Source organism: Alexandromys fortis, unplaced genomic scaffold, assembly GCF_014885135.2.
Source record: "Alexandromys fortis isolate MF-2015 unplaced genomic scaffold, M_Fortis_MF-2015_v1.1 scaffold_155, whole genome shotgun sequence".
NCBI lineage: Eukaryota > Metazoa > Chordata > Mammalia > Rodentia > Cricetidae > Alexandromys > Alexandromys fortis.
The window spans coordinates 2,760,548-2,777,795 of record NW_026068052.1 but is presented as its reverse complement, the minus strand read 5'-3'; the positions used below and the strand labels follow the sequence as shown (position 1 = coordinate 2,777,795).

General features: G+C 50.4%; 1 protein-coding gene across 4 annotated transcripts in view; it reads left to right on the top strand.

Annotated features, from left to right (window-relative positions):
* Stard8 (StAR related lipid transfer domain containing 8) overlaps positions 1-16,645 on the top strand; it is a 77,149-nt gene extending 60,504 nt beyond the window's left edge. For 2 of the 4 annotated variants that reach the window (XM_050119710.1, XM_050119713.1), the window contains 13 exons: positions 2,250-2,321; positions 5,695-5,776; positions 6,679-6,742; positions 7,905-9,301; positions 9,902-10,075; positions 10,806-10,965; positions 11,435-11,633; positions 12,014-12,224; positions 12,437-12,551; positions 13,488-13,712; positions 14,547-14,764; positions 14,870-15,046; positions 15,216-16,645. In XM_050119710.1, coding sequence (XP_049975667.1) covers positions 2,250-2,321; positions 5,695-5,776; positions 6,679-6,742; positions 7,905-9,301; positions 9,902-10,075; positions 10,806-10,965; positions 11,435-11,633; positions 12,014-12,224; positions 12,437-12,551; positions 13,488-13,712; positions 14,547-14,764; positions 14,870-15,046; positions 15,216-15,333 — 3,212 coding nt within the window. In that variant the 3' untranslated portion in view covers positions 15,334-16,645. Of the gene's footprint in view, positions 1-2,249; positions 2,322-5,694; positions 5,777-6,678; positions 6,743-7,904; positions 9,302-9,901; positions 10,076-10,805; positions 10,966-11,434; positions 11,634-12,013; positions 12,225-12,436; positions 12,552-13,487; positions 13,713-14,546; positions 14,765-14,869; positions 15,047-15,215 lie in introns of those variants that run through there. The other 2 variants (XM_050119711.1, XM_050119712.1) reach the window with 2 other exon arrangements.
* Positions 16,646-17,248: the final 603 nt, after the last annotated feature.

The following is a 17,248-nucleotide window of genomic DNA, read 5'->3' as shown; positions in this document are numbered from 1 at the left end:
AAGTCTCTGCTGCTTTACCTCACTCCCCTGGACCATTTGGCTCCAATTCTGAGAGTGATGGGACTCCTCCTTCAGACACAGAAACTCAGGTTGGCCAGGCCACTTTCTCCAGTTCTCCCTTTTATTTTGGACTTTCAAAACAAGACCTGGGTGCTTGACATAGTGTGCCAATGGCTTTTCTCTTTTATTTGGGATTTTCAAAACCAGATCTGGGAGGGAACAGTTATTGAGTGCTTGGCATAGTGTGCCAATGGCTTTTCTCTCCCCTCACGTTTTACTTAATGCTCCTTTTAGTGGAGGCAATAGAGAGATGTTTAACTTGCTCATTGTCAGAGTTTGTGACTGGCAACATCAGGATTTGAACACAGATCTGTGATTTCACTAAACAAGAAGGAGCAGAAAACAATTTGTCAGAACTGAGAACTGGTTCCTTGCTTGTCTGGAGTCTGAGGACTGGTAATGTGATATCATGGGAACATGGAATTAAATGATCAGGATTGTAACTTCAGTTCTGATATTTAATTGTGGGTTACACTGGATACTTACTGTCTTTATTTTGTGTGTGCTTGTACACTATAGCTTGAAATAATATTAATGCAGGGTTAGTGAGAAGCACTCGCACATACAGATGGATAGATAGATAGATAGATAGATAGGCAGATAAATGTGTTCCTGGCATGCAGAGAACTAGTGACCATACTAAACTTGCTACCCTTTATAGGTCACTGTCTCTTGTCCTCACCTCTCTGGAAAGTCTGACCTTGTCCGTTCTTCCGATTTTTCTTTTCATCCTAATGACAGGAAAACAATGCAGGGTGCTCAGATCCTAGAAGCGCCTTCTCTTGGGACTATGGTGAAAACAGAGAACAAGGAAGTGGTTGTGGTACCCAGCTTAGCTGTCCTAGCAGACAAACCATATGTTTCAGCCGCTCCCTTACTTGGCGTGGGTAGTCCCTTCATCTTTCCCCTTCCTTTGGTCCTGAACCACTGGCCTGGGGAGGTGAATCTTTTACCAGACCTGCATCGCCCCCTGTCAGACAAGCTGAGGTACTGCTAGCAGAGTTTTACCCTCCCACCCACCCACCCCCACCCTGGGCAGTACCTTGGCAATGCCTACATGGGGAAGAAGTAGCTGCCGCTGCTGCGTAGTCTCAGGACTCTGCTGCTAGTGACCAGGAGGGTCTCCTCTGTGTCTCAGATCTGGCTGTCCATTGCATCCAGCTCTGTCAGGTACTCCCAGAGCAGAAGAGAAAGCCTTTCTCTTCCAAGACTCTCCAAGACCCCACAGGCCAGCACTGTGACAGCCGAAGGTTCGACACTAGAGTATTCCACAAGTAGGCTTGAGGCCATAAGGAGAGGCAGGAGTGTTCTGGGAAGTCACCTGCGGAAGGAGGACTGGACATTAACGAGTAGGTGGGGAGAGAAAGAACCGGGGCAGCTGCTGTCACAAGGGCTAGAAGGCCAGAGGAGAGTCAGACCTAACGTGGACCAGGTCCCGCATCACCACTCTGTCAGCTGTGAGACTGCAGGCAAGTCTCCTCTCCCATCCTGTCCACTTTCTTCCCTTCTTCTCCGTGTCTCAAACCCAGGCTGGTCTTGAATTCACAACCCGCCTACCTCTACCTCCTAACTTCTGGGATTATAGGTGTGTCTTGTGCCTGGCTTGAGTCATTTCCTTTCTGAGTTTGTTAATATGGAGGCTGCAGTGAGAACAGTTGGACCTTCTTCACAGGTGATTATGGCTGAAATGAGATTTGCCTCTCAGCGGGTTGGGCGATGGTAGCCATGCTAGCGGAAAAAGGAATTAGAAAGTACTGTCGGACATCTCATATCTCCTAGCTGAACTAGGATGCTCTCCCCAGGGCCTGGAAGACTGGCAGTTCTAGCAGCTGATGGTGGTGGTGTGTTTTGGGCTAGGACATGGATGGAAAGCGTAGGAGGGATTTGCAACAGGCCAGGAATGAGGTTCAGGAAAGCTATGGTTGACACAGGAAGTGGAATCAAGGGAGCAGAGGGTGCGCTTTGGCCAGGTGCATTGTGTCTTCCTTGCAGTTCCTGAACCATCAGAGCTAGGTATGCTTGCCTACAGGATGTGAGGCAGTATTCCCCCAGTATCATGCTATTCTTTTTTTCCCCTGGAGTTCACTTTGTATACCAGGCTGTCCACAAACTCACAGAGATCCGCCTGTGTCTGCCTCTCAAGTGCTGGGATTAACTCTGCTTGTTTCTTTTCCTCTGTTCTGTTTTAGAAGCGGAAGCCAAAAAAGCATGTGAATGGCTTCGGGCAACAGGATTCCCTCAGTATGCTCAGCTTTTTGAAGGTAAAGCTTAGTTGTTCTCCCTATCCTATTCCAAAACTCGCTTTCTCCTACAGTTCTTCATCTGCAAACTGGGTAGAATACATGCTCAGTGCAGCCACACAAAACCCCTGTGTCTCCCGATCCCCATCAGCTGTGCAGGGACTGCACTCCTGAAGCTCGGGACCTTTAGGGGAGTGCTCTCATCAGCTTCCAGTTCTGGTGCCACTTGTGTCTTAGCGGCTCACTGTGTGTACCCTGGTGACAATGGGAAGGAGGAATTGTGCATCCTTGTGGCTCATGTGGGACCCCACTTTGCCCACGGCAATAACCTCATTTCTGTTTTTCTTCATTTCTCTTCGTTTTTCTGGGTTTTGTTCTTGATGCTTGCTCCCTCGTCCCCTGTTGTGTTCACATACTCCTGATGCACCCTGGCTTCACTCCTACTTCATCCTGTCAGGCTCACCCATGACCTCCATGGCCACTTCCCAACCCTCATTTTACTCTTTTCTCTCCATAGTATTCAGCACTGGTAGCCACTCCCTTTCTTCTTCTGAAATACCTCCGCCTGCCTCTTCATCTCTGGCTGCTGCCCTCTATTTGCTGACTCTGCTTCCTCTAACTGGCATCTAAATATTAGGGTATTCCAGGGCTCAGTCTAGACCCTTTGCTTTCTCTGCATTTATTTTCTTGAAGATGCTCATTCATCTTTTCTGTGACAGCTCTGAATGGGTCTGAATGGGTTCATCTAATCAGCCACCAACTTGTTGAAAGGAGCTGCGGGTTGCATTCTGCCACCCAGCTCCCGCCACCGGCTAGCTTTACCCGAAATAACAACACACAAACTGTATTCGTTTAAACACTGCTTGGCCCATTATATATAGCCTCTTCTCGGCTAACTCTCCCACCTGGACTAGCCCATTTCTAATAATGTGTGTAGCACCCCAAGGTGCGCTTACTGGGAAGATTCTAGCCTACGTCCATTCTGGGTCAGAGCTTCGTAGCGTATGCCCGGGAGAGGGGAGCATGGCCTCTGAGCTCGATTCCTCTTCCTCCCAGCATTCTGTTCTGTTTACTCCTCCCACCTATGTTTTAACCTATGAGGCCAAGCAGTTTCTTTATTACTTAACCAATGACCTTCCTCCATCACCAACTCAATGTCTTTATGCTGCGGTCTAGCAGGTACCTCTGAAATCTGCCTAAAACAACTCTGTCCACTCTGTTGCTCAGGTTCTATATAGCCAGGAGTTACCCTTGAATTCCCTTCTTCCCCGTGGCTGGATGTCCTGCTAGTCTTTTCTTCTTCCAAAGTGAATGCATTCCCTAACACCTCCACTCCCAGGCCTGCTGCGCTCCACCACTGCTCACCTGGAATAACGCACCAGGATCCTTCTTTGAACTCCATGCTTCGCTTTCAGTGCCCCAGACCTGTCGACCACAGCCTGAGACCACGTGGCTCATGTGCTCTGATGAGGGAGAGACCAATCAATATTGCACCCTGCCTGACCACTGCTCTCCTTGATTGGTGACACCATTGGCTCCTGTCTACTCCCTGCTCCCTCCCTGGTCTCTCCCTCATCAGAACCTTGGTATTTGTGTTATTTCTGGCTGAAACTTGTTCTAGTTTCTCTGCTTAGCCAGCTTTTTCTCAGCCTTTAGGCATTCTGTCTCAGAAATCTCCCCCAGAAAGGCCTGGTCTGACTCCATCTCATCAAGTAGCCATTCCTGCCCCAGCTTTATTTACTCTGTCACCCTGGATCAGGTTTGTTACGGTGTTTGTGTTATCTGTGGTTTGTGTATTGCTTGCTGCCTGTTACCTGTGTGAGTGTCAATTCCTTGAAGGTAGGGACCCCAGTTTTGTGTCCTTCACTACTACCTTGCACAGTACCTGGCATGAACTGGCATCAGCTTCAGTTGAATGAGCGGATGTGTGAATGGCTTGAGCTTTCTCCCCTCTCTCCACGTGTCTTCCTTTTTGCTTTCCTTTCCCTGAGTCCTGGGGAGATGGCTCCCACTGCTTTGGACAGACACTGTATAGCTACATGCTTTTCCCTCTGACCTTGTTCCCCCCTGCACCCCATAATTTGCCTTGGACCTGCAGGAGATCGCCTGTCTGAAAGTCCAGAATTCAAATGAAAGAGAAGAGCTCAAGGTGCATGTTGACAGTCATGGAAAAGCTCAGGCCTGTTGTCTGGGCCTGGACATACTTTACATGGTTCATTTCAGCTCAGACCTCCTAGACTTCTCTGACTTTTCCCTTAATTACCAACTCTGACCTCCCTAGGTTCCCCTGGGCTCATTAGCCTTCTTTCCGTGTCACACAATACCTGAGTGTGGCAGTTTGAATGCAATTGGCTCCCATAAGCTCACAGGGAGAGGCACTATTAGGAGGTGTGACTTTGTTGGAGTAGGTATAGCCTTGTTGGAGGAAGTGAGTCACGGCGGAGGCAGGCTTTGAGGTCTTATATATGCTCAAGCTGTGTCCAGTATCTTAGTTCATTTCCTGTCGCCTGCAAGATATAGAATGTAGTAATAGGAACGGCGGGCCGTAGAACTCTCGTCTCCTTCTCCAGCACCATATCTGCCTGCATGTCTACATGTCCACCATGATGATAATGGACCAAACCTCTGAAACTGTAAGCCACCCATTAAATGCTTTCCTATATAAGAGTTGCTTTGGTCATGGTGTCTCTTCACAGCAATAGAAACCCTAACTAAGGCACTGAGACAAGCAACTTAGAAAGAGGGGCAGTTTATTGGGCCTTATGGTTTTCATCCATGGTTGCTTGGTTCTGTTGCTTTGGGCCTGTGGCCAGATAGAATGTCATGGTGGAAATGCAGAGTGGAGGAAAGCTTCATCCCTCATGGTGGGCTAAGAAGGGAGGGCTAGGAGGGATAGTGTGGATAGGAGGGAAATTCTATTACCCATTCAATGTTTTAGCTCCTTCCCCTGGGCCCTCCTTCCTAAAGGCTTCACCACATTCTGGGCACCTGCCCCTGGAGACTTAAGCCTTCAACCCATGCCTTAGACTGTTAGGCATGGGTCTCAAGTTCTGAGTGGTTCTCAATCTTTATAATGCCGTGACCCTTTAATACAGTTCCTCATGCTGTGATGACCCCTGACTATAAAATTATTTCATTGCTACTTCCTAACTGTAACTATGATTCATAATGTAAATATCTGGTATGTGATCCCTGTGGGTCTAAGGTCTAAGGATTAGAGAAACCTTAAGAGCCAAACCCTACCACCTCTGTTTTATTCCTAGCTTTCCCTTTTGCTTTGGCCCTTGCCTTCTTGCTTCCTTTCTTCCTCACCCCAACCCAATGCAGTTGAAGGGTATCTGGGGTCATTTCTGATCCCCTTCCAGACTCATCTTTGCTTCTTTCCCCCACACAGAGGGTGTGTTCCCCCTGGATATTGGCTCTGTGAAGAAGGACTACAGTTTTCTGGACCAGGACTCTCTGGGGGCCCTGTGCAGGTAGGGGATTGAGGGCCAGGCCTAAGAAGCCTTGGTAACAGATTTGTGCTTCTTCGTGGAAATGACAACCTCTTTGTACCTTCTATTATAGGGAGCATAGTTTATCCATGGGGCTCATTTTCTGCAATCTATTGCTCATTGTGATTACTGTGTCTCTCAAACTTTCCTCTTCCCCTGTCACTGTAACTAGAAGATCCAGATCAGGTCTTGACTCAAATTCCTCAAAGCATGCTTTGGTTTCAGTCTCTTTCTACTTAAACCAGTTCTGATGTTTCCTAAGGCTAAATCATGATTTCTCCTTAAATCTATTAAAGTCACCTTGCCAGCTAGCCTCTGTATTCTGCTCCTCCTCCCATACAAAGCTATTCTCCCTATAGCCACCAGAATCAGTTTTTTAAAACTCCAGGTGGGTACTTTCCCCTCTTTAAAATCTGCCACTGCCTATATGCAAAAGTACAAAACCTTTTCAGCATGGCATTTGCCATCCTTCTTTTGCCCTCCTTTACCTTTGATCACATCCTCTCCCACTAGTTTCTTTGTTGACCGACTGTGCCCTTCTTTACCTTGTGACAGGCTCCTGTAGAAGTCTAGAATCGCTGCCCTGCTTCTCTTATCCTCAGAATGCCCCTCTGCTTTCCAGGAAGCCTTCTTTGACTGTACTGCATCTCATCCTGAAAGTTACTGGTCTCATCCTCGGTGTGTCTCTGTGCCTTCCGCATGCTCTTTTCTCCAACTGATCGCACCTGCAGTGGTTTGTTTCTATATCTATCAGTACCTGGAGGACAGTGCTTTAATCTCCCCAGCACCATGCTGAAGACCATGGGAAATGGTGGATGACATCTTGAAAGTGCCATCCTCTGGGGAATTAGGAACCTTGGGTGAACACCTACTTTGTGTTGCAGGAGGCTGATGACCTTGAACAACTGTGCTTCGATGAAGCTCGAGGTTCATTTTCAATGCAAACAGGTGAATCCTGGCAAAGGGCGAGGTCTGTGGTCTCCCAGCACCTGGGAAAATCCCAGAACATGCATTTGTGAACAAACTCCCTTATCCAAGGAGTTTGGGGTCTCTAGCATGGGGGTGGAGACGAAGGGATTTCCTATACTGCAGGCCCTATGAGCTCACTTAGGGTTTTAAGGAGCTTCCCCTATAGGAGCATGTAGGAACAAGCACCCTGGCTCATACCTGACCCTACCCCTATTCAAACCACCACTCCCTTCGGTTTTTGTCAGTCACATGACCCAGTGATGGCATTCCTTAGAGAAATGCACTCACTTAAGAGAAAACCACTGCTGTTCTGTTTGTCATGGCTAAAATTCCTTGAATGGGAGAAGAGACTGGGTAATGGGGCAGAAAGATCATGGCCTCTATGGTCTTAGAAGTCAGGGTCACCACAGCCTTACCACCTAAGATCTTACTTCCTTGGTCCATAGCCTCATTTTCTCCATCACTACAATGAGTTAGGGGACTGGATTCATACCTGTTTAAAGCCTTTCCAATTTGTCCATTTCTTATAGAAGCCATAAGGCCTCTGTCTGTACATGGCCTTAAAAGTAAGCCTCATGGCTTCATTGTTTCCTGGGGACAAGTACTGTTGGTGTCCTCTGGAGCTTTCCCCACCAGAGGCCTGCATTCAGGTAGGGTAGCCACACTGACAGATCCCTGGCCTGGGGGCATTTCTGTCACTGACTACTGAGTGCCCTGTCTGTGTCTCAGTTTCCTCACCTTGCCAAGGAGAAAATGGATCAGAACATCTAAAATCCTCTCCAGTTTTTAGAGAGCATAATTTTAATCTAAGCCTACAGCCTCTAAATAGTTAAGAATCTCTGCCACCGACATAACCATGACAGTACATAATGCTGGGCACATAGCTTCTGGTTTGTGGGATTTCCTGTCTGTGAAATGGCGGTAGCGGGTTAGATGACCATCATCATACATCCAGACTGGCTGTGAGTCCTGGTTTCCTACAACACTCCTAGAGCCAGCTTTCCATTCGCAGGCCAGGCCCTCTCCCAGAAAGCAAAGCTCTTCACCCTGCTCCACCCTAGAGCATTTGGAAGCAGAGTAAGGCACAAGCTGGTACTTGTCTGTCGGGCTTTTGTGACCCCTCCCTTTGATGCCTCCCCAGGATGAAGACTCCGAAGAGGAAGAACAGTGCACCATCAGCAGCCACTGGGCCTTTGAGCAGGAAAGCAAATGTGGGTCCCCCATGGGCTCTTCTGCCCTGCTGGCCCCACCAAGCCCTAGCCTTCTGGGGACCTCAAGCTGTGAAAGTGTCCTCACTGAGCTCAGTGCCGCCTCCCTGCCGGCCATCTCTGTGAGCCTCTCACCAGAGTCAGCAGACCTGGCCTTGCTAGATCGTGTCCCTATCCCAAGTAACCAGCCCTTCCTTAGTCCCACCCAGGGCCAGGAGGCTGCTCAAGACAAAGTAAAGAAGCATTATTCTAGAAGCTTCCTCAAGCACCTTGAATCTCTAAGGAGGAAGGAAAAGGGTGACAATCGGCAAACAGAGCCTGAGCAACGCCTGGCCACCTCGGAAAAAGCCACCAAGGCTTCATCTTTCCGCAGTTGCCGTGGCTTTCTCTCAGCTGGATTTTACAGGGCCAAGAACAGGGCCGCTACTTCAGCCCGGGGCAGAGAGGGTGAGACGCAGAAGGCCTGGGAGGTTTGGCCCATAGCCACATTCCGGCATCCTCAACCCGTTCGCCGGCGTGACTGCCTGGTGCATGTGCCTGGAGACCATAAACCAGGCACATTCCCTCGTTCTCTGTCCATTGAAAGTCTTTGTCCAGATGATGGCCATCACCTGGCAGATTGGAAGCCAGGTAGGTGCTGGGGCTATGAAGGGCGCCGGGGTTCCTGTGGTTCCACAGGCAGCCATGCCAGCACTTACGACAACTTGCCTGAGCTGTACCCAGCTGAGCCTTTCCAGGCCGAGGCTGAGGCTGGAGATGAGGAGGGCGAAGGCAGCTATGCCCATCTCGATGACATCCTGGAGCATGTGTGGGGGCTGCAGCAACGGGTAGAGCTCTGGTCTCAGACCATGTACCCGGACCTGAGGCCTGGAGATAAGGAAGAGGAAGAGGAGGAAGAGGAGGAAGCTGCTTCATCCATTGAAATAGCCACAGCTGAGGTGGAAGGCCAGGATGAAGATCTAGCCCAGGCAGAGTCTCAAGTCCTCAGAGAGTTTCCACCCCAAGCCAAGGAGGAAGTCCCACTGATAATACTGGCTCAGGCCCCTGCTGTGGTAGAGCCATTGGTACAGGCTGAGGCTACGGCTCCAGCCCAGGCCCAGGACCATGAGCGAGAAGCAAACTTGGCTGCCGAGCCTGCTTCTGCCTCCAGCCTGTCTGTGGAAGAAGGACACTCCATTTCTGACACTGCTGTTTCCTCCAGTGAACTTGACAGCAGTGGCAACTCCGTGAATGAGGTCGAGGCTGCAGAAGCCCAGGCAGGACTCCAAGCATCAGTGCCCCGCGAGCGACGTGATTCAGGTGTTGGGGCCTCACTTACCAGACCATGCAGGTGGGAGTTTGGGGTAGTAGGGATGGGGGTGGAGTCCCTTCTCAGTCTCTGCCTTCTATCTGTCCTAGTCATAAAGCCCAGGGGAAAGTTCTGGTGTGTGTGGGGGGTGGTCAGGAGATCATTTCCAGGCAGCCTGTCCCAAGAGAAAAGGAGACAGAGCTTAAGAATGTGGAGCCCTGAATGCTCAGTACAGGATCTAACCATAGTGTGGCCTTGAGGAAATGCTGCCTCTTCTGGCCTTGCTCTCCTCATCTTAGCAACAGGGGTGTTAGAGATGGCCTCTTGGTCTCAGTTTTGATGAAGAGTGTTTCTTGCCACAGTAGCCTTAGAACAGATAGAGACCAGTACTGCCTTTAGGGGACTAAATGGGTCTAAGCTTGGTGCCATCCTCCATGAGAGCTTCTTGAACCCTAGATGACATAAAAGCTGAGAGCAAACTTTTGCCATCCCAAGGCCCCATAGTAGTACTCAATGTGTCTCCGCCTCCCTGTACTTCCTTTCCTTGGGGAGATTAAAAAAAAAAAGGAGCCAAAAGGACATGGCCTTTTCTAAGGGTTAGCAAAACTGTGTCTCTGATGCTCTTTGCCCCTCTCACTTCAGGAAACTCCGCTGGCACAGCTTCCAGAACTCCCACCGCCCCAGCCTCAACTCAGAGTCTCTGGAGATCAACCGGCAGTTTGCAGGCCAGATCAACCTGCTTCACAAGGGCTCGCTGCTGCGGCTCACTGGCTTCATGGAGAAGTACACTGTGCCCCACAAACAGGCCTGGGTCTGGTGAGTGTCTCCTGAGCCATGCAGGACAGAAACTATGGACTTTCCTAGGCTCTATGTCCTGGGATCACAGCCCAGAGGCAGGATAGACCAGCAGGCTGAGCGCACAGGCCAGTGGAATGATACTGTTCCAGGAGGCTGAAAGGGTCGGGTAAGGATAGATGTGGTCTGGAAATCCCCAGGTCTTCCAGCTGTCCTTTCTCCATCCCAGCCTCCATGCACCATCAGTGAGATTGTCCTAAAGTACACTTTGGTGGTCGTGTATTGAGTAAATAAACAGCCTCATGGCTTCCCAGTGTCAATTCCTTTCTCTCATGATCCTTTCATGTCCTGGGGTGGCCCCATTCTTCTGGCTCTTTTGTCAGCCTTTTCCAAGCAGAGTCAGGATGGCCTGTGGGACTCGTCGCTCTTCTCTGAGCGTTTTTGCCTTTGCACTTGCTGTCCTCTGCCTTTGCCTTATTGCTTCCGTGGACAACACCACTCTGTCAGGAGTCAGCTGACTTACCACCTCCTCTAGGAAGGCCTCTCTGACTTAGTAGGTATACTTTCCCTTCCTAGCGGCTCTTCCTCTAAGTTCAATACCTACCGCTGGCCACATGAATTATCGGTGAGGGAACCTTTGTCCATGTGGCTTCTGAGGACACACTGTGTTCGCTACTCCTCTCATTTCTAGATGATTGATAGCCTTCCAACTGAGATCTCTCTTCCTGATGGCTTGTTAACCCCCAAACAGGTCAATGCCCAAGTTTATGAAAAGGAATAAGACCCCAGACTACCGGGGGCACCATGTATTTGGAGTACCACCCCTCATTCATGTACAGCGCACTGGCCAGCCTCTGCCCCAAAGCATCCAGCAAGCCATGCGCTACCTACGGAGCCAGTGCCTAGATCAGGTGAGTAGTCCTCAGGAAGCCTGCAGAGAAGTGGTGTTGGGAGGTGACAAGGCCCCAGGCTGACTGCTCTGCCATCCCTCTTGGGTTGGACTACTCTCCAGAAACCTTTCCTTCCCTCGCAAGGCTCAGCAGGGATGATGCCAAAGCTCCCTTCCTTTCATTATGGCTGGAGCCTTTTGCCCACTTTGGGGGCAGCTTCTTCCTGCCCCCGGCTTTGCAGTCCCCCTAGTCTCAGGACCTGCCTTAGCCTAAGGCCACCTGTTCATCCTCATCCCCATGACAGCTATCTTTCTCTTTGGCACCAGGCTGTAAACAACTTTCTCTCTGGACTTGCTGAGCCCATCGGGAAGCCTGCCAGGCTCCCTGGTCTCCAAGATGGCCTATGTTCCTGCCACCTCAGTCCTGGGCAGCCCTCATAGTCTTTCTTCTCCTCTGCATATCATATTATTCCTTCCTTCCAATGGGTCAGGTGGGCATCTTCCGCAAGTCTGGGGTCAAGTCCAGGATCCAGAGCCTACGCCAAATGAATGAGACCTCCCCTGATAACGTCTGTTATGAGGGCCAGTCGGCCTATGACGTGGCTGACCTACTGAAGCAGTATTTCCGGGATCTTCCTGAGCCCATTTTCACCAGCAAGCTCACCACCACTTTCCTACAGATCTATCAGCGTAAGTCCCCTTACCCCTCTTTATTAACCTGCCCCACACTCAGCCTGCCTGATCCAGAGGGCTTCTGGGAAGCAAACCTGGCAGCTGGCCATGTGAGCTCATGGGAACATTCACTCTCTGAATTTGAAAAGATGCTTGGTGAAGGGACCACATTCTACTCCCTCTCAAACCCATTTTTGGTAGGGTAGACTGAGGCCCTGAGGTAGACCTTCCAAAAGGTTGCCCTGAATATCAGAGCAGTGCTTGAGCTAGTCACCAGAGCCCATCCTGATCCTTTCCTTTGGAGACTGTCGGGCCTTGTACATTCTGGAAAACAAGAAGCTTGCTGCTGGTGCTTCTGGAGAAATAAAGAAGGCCCTTCTGACCTTCATGTCCTGCAGTCCTCCCCAAAGAACAGTGGCTGGCAGCGGCACAAGCTGCCACCTTGCTGCTCCCCGATGAGAACCGAGAAGTGCTGCAGACCCTGCTCTACTTCCTAAGTGACATTGCCTCTGCAGAGGAAAACCAGATGACAGCTGGCAACCTAGCAGTGTGCCTGGCACCCTCCATCTTCCACCTCAATGTCTCCAAGAAGGATAGCCCTTCTCCCAGGTGAGCCGGGTAGCGCATGCAGACACCAGTCCCGAATTTGGCTTCCCAGAACGTTCAGCCTGGGGAGCTATCAGTGCTATTCCTACCCTTGTACCAAGGGGTTTTAGCCTTTGCCACTGTGAAGCATGCCATGTCTAAAGGACACCAGGTGACTTTATTGAGAAGCAGTTCTCACTCGTCTGGTGCCCTGCTCTTTCCCTTTCTCCCTCCAGGATCAAAAGCAAACGCAGCCTGGTTGGTCGGCCGGGCCCCAGGGACTTGAGTGAGAACATGGCTGCCACCCAGGGCCTGTCACACATGATCAGTGACTGCAAGAAACTTTTCCAGGTGAGTCTGGCAAGGCCATGGCACCTGATTGTGAGAATTATCAGCCCTGACCTTTGGACCCTGTATCAGGTTCTCAACCTGTGGGTTGCAACCCTTCTGGCAAACCTCTATCTCCAAAAAATTTGCATTACGATTCATAACAGTAGCAAAATTGCAGTTTCGAAGTAGCAATGAAAATAATTTTTGTGGTTGGGGGTCACCACAGCATGAGGAACTGTATTGAAGAGTTGCATCATTAGAAAGGTTGAGAGCCACTTGCCTACATGAACAGAACTGATAGAATGGATGTGTGTGTGCACGTGTGTGCGTGTGGCTTATTAGAATGGTTTACAGGCCGTGGTCAGACTAGTCCAACAATGGCTGCCTCCCAGTAGAAAGGTCATAGTAGTTGTTCATCCATGAGGCTGGTTTTTGATCTCTGTTGGAATCCTAAAATAGGTTCTAATACCAGGGAAGGGATGCCTCAGCAGCAGGAGAGATAAACTTGCCAGCAAGAGTGAGGGCAAGCAGTGTAAAAGCAAAAGGCTTTCTAACATGTCCTTTCATGTGGGCTACCACCAGAAGGTGTGGCTCAGATTTAGGGTGGGTGTTCCGGCCTCAAATGGCCTCAATTTAGTGTGGGTCTTCCCACCTCAAAGGATCTAGTAAAGCAAATCCTCCACAAGTGTGCCCAGCTGCTTGATTTTTAGTTGATTCCAGTTTTAGTCAACTTGACAAGCAAGATCAGCCATCACAGCCTCCAAGTCAGGCAAGAGGCCCAGCTTGTTACATGCCGCTAGGCTCTAATTCGTGACCCTTCTTCATCAGTTTCTTATCTGTCCCACTGCAGGGCCATAGCCATGCCTCTCTACTGTCTCCTTAACACTGACACTTGTGTGGGGTGCCCTGCTCTCCACAGCACCCACTCAGTGTGTCAGTGTGTGTGTGCCCTTCCAGGTGCCCCAGGATATGGTGGTGCAACTGTGTGGTTCATATAGTGCAGCTGAACTCAGCCCCCCTGGACCAGCCCTGGCTGAGCTCAGGCAGGCACAGGCTGCTGGGGTGAGTCTCAGCCTTTACATGGAGGAGAGTGTGCAGGAGCTGCTTCGGGATGCTGCAGAACGCTTCAAGGGTTGGACCAATGTGCCAGGGCCCCAGCACACAGAGCTGGCTTGTAGGAAGGTGAGCACCCCACTCTTCATCTTGTTTGTAGGCTGGGAGAGAGCCCTGGGTCTGCCCGAGAGAGTTGCTCAGTCAACCTTACCGGGCCTGTGCCTGGTACTTGGAAGATGGCAGCCAGCTGCACAAGTGTCTGAAGGAGTCAGAAACCATATGAGTCCAGTACATCCCTCTGTGGACGCCTTCCTGAGTTCTCTTCCACAGTTCTACTTCAGACTCAGTACCACCATGATAGCTCCCTGAAATGCCTGGGTTTCCTTTGGCCCTGAACAGGCAACACCCCTTGTGATACCTCCACTTTCTGTTCTGTTTCTGTTTGTGCTGTCCTGCTATCTGGACTGACTTATTCCCAACTAAGACCTCTCCCAGGCCACATTTAGTCATGGTCAGAGCTGGAGGTGGCTCCTAACAGTGCCCCTCTGTTAGTAGCCTTGCTCTTTCTGGGATGTTAATCTGTGATAGAATGATCATGACTAATCTTCACCATGGGGTCAAGGTAGGGAGCTGGCAAAGAGTATGGCACATGCAAAATCACCCCTCTCTTCCTGCATCCAAAAATATCACATGCTGTGCCCATTGTCATAGACCCAGCAAGCGTCTAAATGTGTGGGATCCATCGTTGCCTTTTGCTCTAGAGCAGGCTGAAGAGCAGACATGTGAGAAGGACAGAGAAACAGGGATGTCTACCTGTTTATCGGAATCTAGAGCTGTTCATCAGAGGGGCCTAGTAGCCACAGGAAGGGAGTTCTAGGCTCTTTAGCCTGAGACCTGGCCTGGCATGAATTTGGAGTGCTCTCCCCTTGCTAGTGTTCTTAACCTCATCCCTTTGGCTTGTAGGCACCAGACGGGCACCCCCTGCGGATGTGGAAGGCATCCACAGAAGTGGCTGCCCCTCCAGCTGTGGTGCTGCATCGTGTCCTGCGAGAGCGGGCCCTGTGGGATGAGGACCTACTGCGGGCCCAGGTGCTGGAAGCCCTGATGCCAGGGGTGGAGCTGTACCACTACGTCACTGACAGCATGGCACCCCATCCTTGCCGTGACTTTGTGGTGCTAAGGTGAGGGGCTACTGCTACCACCCTGCTGTGCTTCAGGGACCAGAAAGGTGGGGCAGGAGCCAGCAGCAAGGATCTGAACATGAGGTCTGGCTGTCCGTGTTCCAGGATGTGGCGCTCAGACCTGCCTCGTGGTGGATGCCTCCTTGTCTCCCAGTCCCTGGATCCTGAGCAACCCGTGCCAGAGTCTGGAGTGCGGGCCCTCATGCTTACTTCCCAGTACCTCATGGAGCCCTGTGGCCTTGGCCGCTCTCGCCTCACTCATATCTGCCGCGCTGACCTCAGGTACCAGACTTGGGCTGTTTGCCTCACACTCTTGGCCCTGAGTCCATCCCTTGCCTCTGCCCTATGTCAGTGAGCCCCATTGTGAAAGAGAGTTCCTTTCTTCCTTCTCCCTGACAAAGGCCCCAGTGGAAACCCAATTTCTCATGTCTGCCTACCTCTTCCTCCCCAGGGGCCGTTCTCCTGACTGGTACAACAAAGTCTTTGGGCACTTGTGTGCCATGGAAGTGGCAAAGATCCGGGACTCTTTCCCCACACTTCAGGCAGCTGGCCCTGAAACCAAGTTGTGAGCCTTAGAATGGTGTTGCCTAGGCCTCTGCTACCAAAGAAATGAATGGGAAGAAGAACTGAGACACCCCTAGGGACAGAGCCAGGCCAGGTGGCCATCTGCCTGTCAGCTTACATCCTAATGCTAGTCTGCACATACACAAGAGAAGAGAGTGTAGGTGGCCTCTCTCCACCTCCCTTCACCCCCCACACTGCATTCTGTTCTCACCAAAGCAAGAAGACTGCTGCTGCCCACCTGACCAAGAAGACCCTGCTGTATCTTGATCTCCAGCAGCTACCTACTGACAAGGGGAAAAAGGTGGAGAGCATTGTGCAACCTGGGCTCTCTGCATACCAAGAAGGCAAGCCATCTTGCTTGCTGCTAGGGTTCTTTTGAGTTTGGATAGGAGGTTCTGATCCTGCCTTTGGGGCCAACATTGACCCTGAATACAGGTCTGGAGCAACGGCTGGGGTACAGCACAGAAAAGCACCAATGATCACAATCCACTTTATTTCTGTAAACATGATGCTGACTTATGAGACAGGTTGAGGATGGCCCTATGGGCCCATACTAGGTAGGTAACATGACGAATTGGGATAGCTTGGGATATAAGGGTGGAGAACCTTTCTTTCTCAATCCCCAAGACACCAATTAACCATACTCCCTTGCTTTGGTCCACACTTGCTTTGTTACTCCCTAGAGTTGTGGGCAGCCTTTGGCCACTCATGGCCATAGCTACAGATAAATTAGGTCATTCCCACGACACAGGCCAGGCCAAAGCTGACAGTGGCAGCAAGATGTACAGATGTATCTTCATGCTTTTGCCCATGGTGGGTGGTCTATAAGAACTATCCTGACCTAAATCAAACACCCTGAACAAACACAAAGGGCTTCTAACCTTAGCCATCCAGGCCCTGATTCCAGCCCAATCTATCCCACCCAGTGGCTATGTTTGTTCAGACAGAAATCTAGCAACCATTCGGAGGACAAGTGGTGCTTTCTTTGTCTTTTGCTAAGGAAACTGGATTGTGCTGGGTTGCAGCTATCATTGTAATGTTTATCTTGTTTTTCTCTGTACCTATAAATACTGTACAGCCAGAATATATATGTGTATGTGTATATATACATATGTATATATTAATACATATACACACATATCTGCATGCACACACAACAACTCCCTCTTGAGTACATTATAATCTCTGGGTGGGAGCAGGACCTGGAGGGCCTGGGCTACGACACTTCTGTTCTAATGAGAGATGAGAGGTGAAGAGCAAGCAGGCCACAGCAGTTCCCTCTGCAGAACAATAAAGCATGACTGGAGATGTGCACTGCCTCTGTGGATGTTTTTGTTTTTGTTTTTTTTTTTTGCTGAGACAATGGGCTGGGGCCTGGGGTTGCAACCATACCCATAGGTCACAGATTGTGAGCATTTTCCTTGCATTCTGCTGATACCAACACATGGTGTCAGGACTTGGGGTAACACCATGGGGGAAAGGGAAGACCTCTTGTCTTGGGAAGAGGATTGGGAAGGCAGGCAGAATCTGGAGAAGCCCAGACTCAGACACAAACTACAAACTCCATCCTATGCTTAGGCCAGGGTCCTGGATTTGAGTACCAGCCTGCACCATGACCTCAGGAGTCCATAAATAGCTCTAAGGAGGGGTGTTCCGGGCTCAGGTCTCCTCCTTTCCACTCCTATGCAGCTTGGGCAAAGCAAAAGCAGTAGGGATGCAGTCCTCAGAGGCTTGGGAGGGGTCCTGTGCCACATACATGACACCCTAATGAGGGCTGGGTGCCTTGAGGCCGCAAAGCATTGGGGTGTCTTGTCACGACCACCCTCAACCCGCAAGGATGACGCGCGACACGGGAGCTCTTCTCACTGCAGTTTTATTCAGGGCCTTTTATAGTCAAAGATACCTCCCTGGGCAAACCTT